Here is an 11,056-nt window from a genome sequence, read left to right as displayed (position 1 = left end):
CCGGTCATGTTTGATTTTACTTTGTAATCAATTTTTTTATTTAATATCAGAAGCAAACCCTATTTTTCTTGATTTTACATTGTCATGACAGCAGAGGGACAACAACTAATGTCCTGTCAAAGTGTCTTTACCTTTATATCTCACCTGGTAGAGAGCGCGCCCATGGACAGAGGACCACTCCTCGACACAGCCGCCACGGGTTCAACTCCAACCTGCCGCTCTTTTCTCCATGTCATCCCCCCTCTCTCCCCTTAAAGTCCTAAAATGCCCCCAAAAAAATCTTTAAAAAAAAAATCATTGTGTCTATGAAAGTATATGAAAAAAAAGAACTGATGCTTGATAATTTGCTTCACAATTTCTGTTTTTTTCAAGCTGCAGCATGTCATCTAGACATTTTGGCAACACTTTTCACTGTGTACAATAAAAAGCTTCTGCTAGACAAGCCAGGCACAATTTCTACTACTGCCTCTCCACCCTATATTGTGCTTTGCACCCTGTTGAGTTCAGATGTTTGGTGTTGAATGCTGAGTGAGATGGCCATGTCCCACTATAAATAAGAATATACAATTGACAGTAAATCTACTTATCATGGACAACTGACTGACAAGATACAACAGATTTCTGACTCAGGACCGCGTCATAAATATTTAAATTGTTCCCGTTCTGATCGCACCCTCGGATGTCTTTGTTTTCCTCAGGAGAAGGCTGCTAAGTGGAAGACGTTAGATGGTCAAATGGACGGGCTGACCACAAACGGCGTGCTGGTGATGCACCCTCGAAACGGCTTCACCCAGGACTCCAAACCAGGCGTCTGGAGGGAGATCTCAGTCTGTGGCAACGTCTTCACTCTGCGGGAGACCCGCTCAGCACAGCAGCGGGGAAAGATGGTAAGAAAAGATGCTAAACATGTAGCGCCACATTCACTGAACACGGTGCGTTCAATGTACTCAGAACATCCAAAACAAAGATTCTACTACTAAAGGGCTTTTACAGTCAGTGTGTGTTCGCAGAGTAGTTTGAGATTAACTCTAATAAAACATTGCTGCTTTGTAAACAAACTTTGCTTGTGGCTTTTCAAAAGATGAGGAAAGACAGGATAGCAGCTGACAGCCTGCATTAACTGATTTCTGTGGCCATTTGAGAGCAGCAGATTTGTTGATTACAACTTAGACATATCACTTTTTAAGCTGATATGGTCAACCTTTTAACAAACAGTTGCTTATTTACACATCCAGCAGTTACAGAGCAACATCATCATTCATTTGGAGTCATGTTTGTGTCCACCTGGTGAATGTTAGCTCAATATTTTCTCTGTTTTGAATCACTACTGACTTTAGCTTCTAAATGCTCCACTGTGTTCAGCAGCTAGTTTCCAACTGTGTCTGTCTCTGTTTGCTGCTGGGTAGGTAGTGTACAGTGGGTTTTTAAGTTTTTTTCTCTGAAAACAGCTGCCTGCTGCAGCCAAAATTACGCTGTGAGTGATAATTCTCTGTAGCTTTGTCACAATCAGCAACCCCCTTCACGTTGTTGCATTGTTGTTTAATCAAATATTGATTATAGCCGCTTTAAAAATGAACAAAGCAATGAACAAAACAAATCCTGTCATCATGAAAAAAGTGTTTTCAAGCGACTGCTTTTCCTACAACAAAAGCTTCTTTCTGTCTGTCTTACTTTCCATCACTCCAACTCGCACTCTTGTACCAACTCTGTCGCTCAGGCAACAGGAGGTCAGTCAGAGCTTAACCCCACCAGGAGGTTAATGGGAGGCCTTCCCCATGGCAACAGGTCTGGCTGTCAAAGCTGTGTGTAACAGAACCTTGTAAGGGGATCCTCCAGCTGACGTCAGAGCCTCTGAGCCAATCATAACGCTCCCGCTGTCATGTGGCATTTGTCTGATTGCATTTAGGTCATTGGTGGTGTGTATGCTTTGGTTTTTCTCCTCTATTCCTTTAGGCTCCCTCTTGCAACCCACAACATACAGTACACATCATCAAACACAAGCACACAGTCAGCAGTTCTAACATTAATCCGTCTTTTTATCTGGTGTCCCACCTGTTTTTCCAGTCCCTCCAGTGCAGCACACATTAACAGCGCTCTTATCTCCACCTGCCCTTTACCATCCAGTGAGTTAACCGTGTGGGCATTACTCACCACTATAGAAACCACTCATTATTTCACAGTTGATTGACAATTTAGATAGTCGGCTGTTGGGAAAGCACCTATTTTCATTATGTACGGTGATGGAACATGATGGGAGTTTAATTGTCATGAATGCACACAAGAGTGGAGACAACCCAGGGGAGTTCTGTGTCATTCTAGGGGATGGTGATGCTGTCACAGAAGGATTCATTTTAGTTTATTTTAGGTACTATTATGCAGAAACTAGAATCAGAATTGAAAACTTGTATTGTAATAATTGTAATTAAGCTGATTAAGCATACTTTACAAATCTGCTCTGTGAATCAAAAAAATCAGAAACCAAAATACATTCATATTTTATATATTTTGGGGCTTTTTGATGGCGCCCTCTAGTTTCACATTAATTCATCTAACTAGATGGATACCTTGTGTCTATACAGCCATTTCAAAGGCTTGATTTGAAACCATATCATCAAGCCGTAACGTCAGCGTTCTATCAGGCAGACGATCTCAGCAGGCTACTACACAACACAAGAGCCACTCTGAACATCAACCCATATTTAGCTTTTCTGCTACGTCTCCTTCTTATCTAACCTCCTGATGTAATCCTACATCTTAGCTTGTTGAACAAGCCACCAAACAAACATTCACCTGGGAAAGGTGCACTGCTAATGTCAGTTTGCAGGTTAATTAACTGCAGCACACAGCATGTAAACATGCCACTTGGGTTTGTTCAGACACTGGTATGTTCCCCACTCTTTAATGCCACTACAACACACTGCCTGCACATGACATGTAGGCTACATCTCAAGTTTGTTTTGTCTCTTTTTTTGTCGTTCCCTTCCGGGGCTCAGCCACACACCGCTCTCTAAATGGGATAACTGCCCTGCGTTAGTGAAGGTTAACAGCTGAAGGACTTTCTGATGGAATAGGGCGGAAAAGGTTGTCTCAGCAGGTTTTCCAAAAAGCTATCTGGACTAACGGCCTGTGTGTGTGTGTGTGTGTGTGTGTGTGTGTGTGTGTGTGTGTGTGTGTGTGTGTGTGTGTGTGTGTGTGTGTGTGTGTGTGTGTGTGTGTGTGTGTGTGTGTGTGTGTGTGTGTGTGTGTGTGTGTGTGTGTGTGTGTGTGTGTGTGTGTGTGTGTGTGTGTGTGTGTGTGTGTGTGTGTGTGAGTGAATAGGTAGCTGAAGTGTGCTGTTGAATAAATCAAAGTCTTTTGTTTTGTCTTGCCTGTCTTTAGATTGTTTAAAAAGACCAAACATGTATCATTAGAAAAACATGACACCAGAAAGTGATATGACAAAAACAACAAAAAATGTGTGTTTTAGAGGATTTAAAAAAAATTCTAAATCAGTAAACATAAGGTGATATTTTATGTGTAGCATGTTCACATCAGTATGGGGACAGACTCACCCAGCCCTGCCGACAGGGCAGCGGCCTGCCCTTCTGCAGTTGGACACAAGGTTGAAGCCAGCTTAATTAGGAATATCTTACAGTGAAACACAAACACACACACACACACACACACACACACACACACAGCGGTTTGCAGTGAGCCTGCTGTGGGGGCTGTTGTTTGATAAATGAGAATAGTGTCTGAGTTCCTGCTGTGTTTAATAAAAGTGTTTGTGTCTATAAATGATTAGCTTCTGTGTAATTAAATTATAACTGTGTGTCGAGAGTGAGTGTGTGGCTGTTTACGTAAATTAAATCGACACCGGAGCGCTCACGTCATTAAACTTGAGTGTGGTTATTTATTGATCAGACAAATTATTTTTCATATTGTCATCTTTTCTTAGCTAGGTTTTTTAACTGTTTTCCTTGAGCAAGACCCTGACCAAACTCTGTACCTGTTCCAGTTTTACTGGGCTGATGTGTATGTGTGTTACTGCATCAGTGTGCGACATAAAGAGCACACATGCACTCAGCGAACCTTCCCTGGACAAATGAAGGTTACAACCTGTCACGGATGCATCAACCCACGGCAGCGTTGTGCTGCCGCCTCAGAGATGTGTTTTCCCTAAGCAACACAGTGACATCAACACCAGCGTTAGCATGAAGGATCTCACCATAAACACTGAGAGCTCCCCTCCTTTTTTCCCTCAAATAGTTAGTGGGTAGCAGTCCTTCTTTCTCTCTTCATCCTCTCATTTGTGTCCCTGCCTGGTTTTCTTAAAGGGGAATTTCCCCTCTGTGTCTGATCTGACCAAGCCAATCCGGGTGCTTTATCAAGATACACCCTTACATACTTACACCCCTGGTAGTGATATCTTGCCTCATGCTGACAGCCCCCTTCCTCCTCCCTGCATTACACAGCTGTCTGAGAGAGAGATGTCTGTGTTACACTGCCACCTACTGTGTGCTCAAAGTAATACTACTATACAGTATATCCCCACATCTATTCTCTAAACTGCTTATCCTATTTACTGCCATGGGGGGGAATAGGATATCTAATGGGTAGGAATGACTTCAATATAAGTAAATAAAACGTAGGAAAGTAGTTAGAGAACCCTGGGGGAAAAAAAATCATCAGCTATTGTGTTTTGTATAATTTTGAACTAGATATTTTTATAAAATCTTTTTATAAAAACTTTTGAGGTGCAGTTTACATTATTTGTAAAACAATGTCTTAAAATAATCAACAAATCAATCAATAATAACCTGTTCACATAGATCATCAGAAATAATCTTTAGCATTCCTAATATTGTTTTACAATTATTTTTCAAGACTGTCTGTATCATTCCTATTCCTATTATTTGAATTTGACAGAAGTAAAGCTGAAATAAATTAATAGAGAAAAGGGATAGTCAGTGTAAGTATTAGTTATTTTTAGTCAAGCCAGGTTTCCAGGGATAGCAGTGTGGGTCTGTCAGTACACATCTCAGCAACTATCGCTGTAGATGTATCGCCATAAAAAATTATATTAACTTTTGTGATCTCCTGACTTTTTATCTAACACCAACATGTACACATAATCCATGTTCTTCAAAAAAAAGTAATAATAAATAGCCTATAGCTACCAATGAGGGAAACAGAGGTCAAGTACTAAGTGTTATTTCTGGGAATTTGACCTTTCTATTATTCAAAGTAAGGTTCTTTAGATGCAGTGACCTGACATTTTGCCAGTGTTTAGGATAGGAACATGTAAAAAATACATAAAATAAAATCCTACATAAAAACAGCCCTGATTGTAACATCTTGTATTTAGGAGTGTCTGACTGGGGGTGGAAAGGGGCTGAGTACCCAGGGCCCTCATGTGAGGAGGGCCCAGAAAGATGCTAGAATGAATAGCTGTGGATGCAGAGAGGGGCCCATAGAGAATGGCCTACAGGGCCCTAAAGTTTGTAATAGCCCCTGCTTGTCTTGTTGGTATTTAGTGATCTCAGGGTATAACCTGCTGTGTTGTTTATTTGTATATTCCTGTTATCCGTAGCAGCTCATCTCTGTAACGTCTCTCTTTTCCAGGTGGAGACTGAGAGTCAGGAGCTGGTCGACGGCTCTCTTATTGACCTATGCGGTGCGACTCTGCTGTGGCGCACCGCTGAAGGCCTGTCACGCACTCCCACCCTCAAACACCTGGAGGCGCTGCGGCAGGAGATCAACGCGGCCCGCCCGCAGTGCCCCGTGGGCTTCAATACGCTGGCCTTCCCCTCCATGCGTCGCAAGGACACGCCGGACGAGAAGCAGCCCTGGGTCTACCTCCAGTGTGGCCACGTGCACGGGTACCACAACTGGGGCAACCACCGCGAGGAGATGGAGGGCCGGGAGGGCCGACAGAGGGAGTGTCCCATGTGTCGAGCTAAAGGGCCATACGTGCCGCTGTGGTTGGGCTGCGAGGCGGGGTTTTACGTGGACGCCGCCCCGCCCACTCACGCCTTTAACCCATGCGGCCATGTTTGTTCAGACAAGACGGCAGCCTTTTGGAGTCAGATCCCGCTGCCGCACGGCACGCACACCTTCCACGCCGCCTGCCCCTTTTGTGCCCAACAGCTGACTGGTGAGCAGGGCTACGTCAGACTCATCTTCCAGGGGCCCCTCGACTAGCAGGGGCAACTTCCCAGCATCCCTTGTGGGAGGCAGAGCGGGGAGTTTTTTTGTTAAGACGCTGACCCTTCAGTGAAAACTGGGAGCTACACAGATTTGTTTTTTTCCCTCTGCAGTTAAGATATAAACTTTTTTTCTGGACTTTTTGTCTCTCTCTCATTTTTAAGTGACCTTTGTATTGCTTTTTCATGAATGACAACAAAGATTTCTATATTTTCATGTGAAACCAGAGACACAAAAACCAAACAGAAACACTGCTGGGTAAAACTTTTGTTGGTTTTTCGGAAAGAACTTTCAACAACAGTATTTTTCTAAATTACTAATATACTGTAGTGCAAACATACGGTTTTTATTCATGTTTATTGTTGCAATGTACATCTGTGTACATCTCTTAGAGCTAATTTAAACAAAGATGTTTATTTATGGCCCAGGAACCATCGTATTATACTTTATCTGTCAGATAACTTCAATACTATTTAGCATTTTAATTTGAAAATACAGTATATTATTGACCAGATATAAAGTTCTAGGTGTGTTCTGAGGGTTTTGTTCTGTGTCTTTCCCCCATGTTTGCCCCCTCAGATCTGTTTGTTGTATTTATACACCCCGTCCTCTGGCGTGCTCTCACTTTGTGTGTTAACCCCTCAGTTATACTCTTCGCCTTTTCACATTCAAAGCAATAGATTTGGAACGGAAACCTCCTGCAGCATTATGGGAAACTGAGTCTTTTGGGCATCTTTGTAACACTCAGACAGCCTAAATGGGCTGTTCCCTCCCTTTAAAGCCCAAGCGAAAGCGTTTTTGCAGGTGATCTTTTCTGATCACAGGTTAGCCATGATACCGCAGCTATGTAGCTCCCACACACACACACACACACACACATTCTCTATCTTTCTCTCTCTCTCTCTCTCTCTCTCTCTCTCTCTCTCTCTCTCTCTCTCTCTCTCTCTCTCTCTCTCTCTCTCTCTCTCTCTAACCAGACCTGGTCAAACTTACACACATTAACTTAATTTACAAAAAAGGAGAATACAGATGTAGGAAAAAAGAGAAAGTGCTGCTTCTTCCTTATTCTGCTGTGATGTTTGGGGCTCGCCTGTACAGTTACAGCATGAATGATAACCATTATTTTGCCAGACAAAGTAATCTTATCAGTATTAACCTTCTTGGCATTGAGCTGAGAAATAGAAAAACTAAAATAATACTTAACTTTTACCATTTTACAACAACACCCTGACTGTTTTTAACTAGACATTTAAACGAAATCCAGCCAATATGGTAAGATGCTTTCAGAGGCTGAAAATGACATGTTTTATTCTGAGAAACACTGTTGTACTGCACTGCGTTTCAGGCATGATTTGTGAGAAGGGCGACTCAAGGTCATTTCAATGTGCTTCTCTCTCACCTGATTCGGGACGGTGCAGAAAGTCCCATGCATCTAAACACATTCAAATAAAGACAACTGTGGCTGTTTGACTCAGGTTTGGTGCACACAAACACATGCATGGCATGGCTTCACGCTACACAATTATCTTCATGTATGTGTGTGTACTCATCTGGGCTTCATAGTAATTTGTGCTTTCCAAGTGGGAAGTGGTTCCCATGCAGCAATTTAGGAGCGACATGCTCTACAACGCGAGTACAAAAATGTCAGGACTGCCTTTTCTTTTATTTACTTATGTTTATGCAGTATATTCAAACAGATTTGCTAATATGTCCCTTTGGCTAAACAAGAGTGCTGTCAGAGGTGTCACAACAAGCCGAGGGGCTGTTAATCTGGCCCGCTGTATTGAGATCGCACACGGATCAATTTGTGATAAATATAGTACAAGTGTTTCTTGTTTAAAACTATGTAGATCACAAATAACGGTCTGTAGTTTAATAAAAGATTAATTCTGTGAGGTGGCCCGAACAACCAATAGAAACACTTGGCTGTTGTCTCGTTAATTTGGTCCTCCAAACCAGTTGGACATATAGTCTGCTAATTTTCTATAGAAAATGGACTCATTTAGCCCACATTAGGGCTAAATGATTGTTTTTATTTCATAAATTCCAGAAGTCCGTAAATTGTTTTGAAAACATGGAAATCCAAGCATCTCCATCTCACGACAAACTGGCCAGAGGAAGATCACATGATCTGCTCGACAGCTGGATTACACTACAGCTACTAAATGGACCTTTATGTCCACTACTGACAGCCTATACTGTAGTGGAGACCCATAACACACACAAACTGAGACAAAGTAATGAGTGCAGAGAAGGCAGTCCAGATATTTTGCACATTATGTAAAAGCACAAATTGTCCCAGACTCTCGCTGCGTACACAACACATTCTGCATCCAATTTTCTCAAAAGAATGAGACACACACTCGTACTGTAGAAACTCAAAACACTGAAGCAGCTTCACTGATCAGAGTCACTTCCAAGCTTTCATCAGCATACACAGGAGTGTATGTCTGTTTTTGTGTGAGTGTGTGTGTGTGTGTGTGTGTGTGAGAGAGAGAGATTGTAATTTATGTGTTCATGATGATTGTATGTGTGCAGTTTGTGTGTGTTCCTCTGGCCACACAGTATTTCTCCATACACACAGTATCATTTCCATCACCCCAGTACTTGGACTGCAACACACTAACTCACCTCAGGGAGAAAACAATGGCCTGTGTCACATCTACTCACATCTACACACACACACACACACACACACAGACACACTCACACACACAGCTAAGCTCTTCTGAGGATACCTCATAAGTAACTACAAGTCTATTGTGGATTTAAAGTTTTGTGTCTCCTTCAACCAGATTCTGTTTTGTTCTATGGACTCTGAGGCATCATGTCTCTCTCTGTGGAGAAAGTGTGTGAGTAAGGGCTTCGCTCTGTTTCTGAGCTGTTATCTCCACCCTATTTTAACTCCAACACGTGTCCGCCTTCCTCCCCCTCCACTCGCTCTTCTCCTTCTTCTACTTCTTCTCCTGTCAGGAGTCTCCTTGTGCTTGTAAAAGCTAAAGCAAAGAATGTTTTCAATAAACACTTTTTTGTAACAACTTTAAACAATAAAGTGTAAAAGTGACATATTTCATTGTGTGCTGGGTTATGATTGAACAAACTAACAAAATCTCTTCGTTTAGAAATATTTAATAATAATATAATGGTAACAGTGAAGTGGATATTCAGAGCATGTTCCAGGGCTTTCTTTTTGTAAGAAAGGAAATGCATTCATGTGTGCAACACATGTGTGTTACTTTGCTTTGATGAGAAACACTAAATGTAAACCTAAGAAAACTCCACAGGGCACCTTTAAGCTCTTGCCTAAGTTTAAAGCCCCTGATAACTTAAAATAGGGAGAAAAGCATTTTTAGTTATGTCAGTTATTAACAGAAACACAAAAGAAAAACCTCAGCTAATCTGCATGTTATTGTGTGGGTGGGATTTGATTGAAAATGCTGGCAACACAGAAGCAAATAATGGATTACGAGGTGGACATGGCACCGCCACTCAGCTAAGCTGCCAGTTTGTCTGAGTGGACATCGAAAACCTCTGTAAATCTGTCAGTTTTACCAACCTGACTGCTCACCTTTAAGCTTGTTAGCATATAATGTGCGCATTAGGGTTGTTTAAAGTCAACACGAAGGCAATGGATTTATTTGTACCTAAAAGTTGAATCCGACTCAACTTTTAACGAGATCTTAAATTATAGCTAGACTCAACCTCTGTAATTAACACAAAACATTTCAAATGATGGTATTTTAACAAGGAAGCTTTCAATCTTCCCAAAAATCCTAATTCTGAATAAAGATCCTACGTAATATTAACGTCATAGGTGTGCTGTGTCTTTTTGCTTTATTTCCAAGCTTGTCACTTTGAGTTTTGGTTAACCCCTCTTGTTTCTGAGTTGGGTGGGTGGTAGTGGGAAGTTCTGTTTGGAAATAGGCTTTATGAGCTTGATGATTTACAGAACTGATGTTATATTGGCTTCCACATGATGCTGTAATCCTCATTTAAACACTAACGCATGGCTGAAAAAAATGGAGATACAAAATGTATCGTTAGCCTGAGTACTTATGCGTCATACTTTGTATGAATAGCATAAACAAAGGCATGATGTCCAATAAACTACAGCTTTGAATTGTACTTTTCATCTTGGAGAAATTTGAGTGTAAAAAAATAACAATCTGCTGTTGACTTCCTGTTCTGGATTAGGTTAGTGATGAATGCAGTGATTGTGGGTGTAGAAACACAACAGAGGATGCATGCTCATTATTTCATATTGCAATTTATTCAGTTCTGAGGACGGAGACCTCGTCACCATCACAAATCAACACTTATTGCTTTCAGGTCCACACGTCGGACCCATCTCAAGTATTCTTACTTGGAACTGTGTTTGTGTGTGTGTGTGTGTGTGTGTGCGTGTGTGTGTATAAACCATTGCTGCAGAAAGTATTGCACCACTTGTCTTTGCTTTGTGTGAAGAGTTAACGCTGAGTTGTGTAATGGACAGGCGACAGGAGAGGTTTGACCCCGTATTGAGGCATGCGGTTTCATTCAACATTAAGGTCTAATGTAAGCAAACATACAAAACAAAAATAATGCACGACATTGTGATAATTTCCGTAATCTAAATCACACAGGGACTGAACAAATAAAGGCCTTCACTTTAACATGGTTATTACAGATTTGAGAAAACTGAAAGGGCACCAAACAGGCAGAGACACAGGCTGTCCACACACCTCAATGCCACAAACTGGTGCGAGCTTTTTAGTCTAGACAAGCCCCTGGAGGAGGAAATATAACCCCTTTAAGTCTATTTTACGCTCTATTGGTCTAAATTGCCATTGCACTGGAAGAAAGTTACTAATTTCACTTGACTATTGCATGG

At 41.6% G+C, this 11,056-nt stretch overlaps 1 protein-coding gene across 1 annotated transcript in view; it reads left to right on the top strand.

Moving 5' to 3' along the window:
* The window catches only part of peli1b (pellino E3 ubiquitin protein ligase 1b), a 34,125-nt gene extending 27,086 nt beyond the window's left edge, over window positions 1–7,039 (top strand). Inside the window, exons 6-7 of the mRNA XM_034897614.1 lie at window positions 699–887; window positions 5,605–7,039. Of these exons, the coding sequence (XP_034753505.1) occupies window positions 699–887; window positions 5,605–6,183 (768 nt within the window). The 3' untranslated portion in view covers window positions 6,184–7,039. The remainder of the gene's footprint in view (window positions 1–698; window positions 888–5,604) is intronic.
* Window positions 7,040–11,056: the final 4,017 nt, after the last annotated feature.

The sequence above is a fragment of the Etheostoma cragini genome, chromosome 17 (genome assembly GCF_013103735.1).
Source record: "Etheostoma cragini isolate CJK2018 chromosome 17, CSU_Ecrag_1.0, whole genome shotgun sequence".
Classification (NCBI taxonomy): Eukaryota; Metazoa; Chordata; class Actinopteri; order Perciformes; family Percidae; genus Etheostoma; species Etheostoma cragini.
This window is presented reverse-complemented; position numbering and strand designations above follow the sequence as displayed.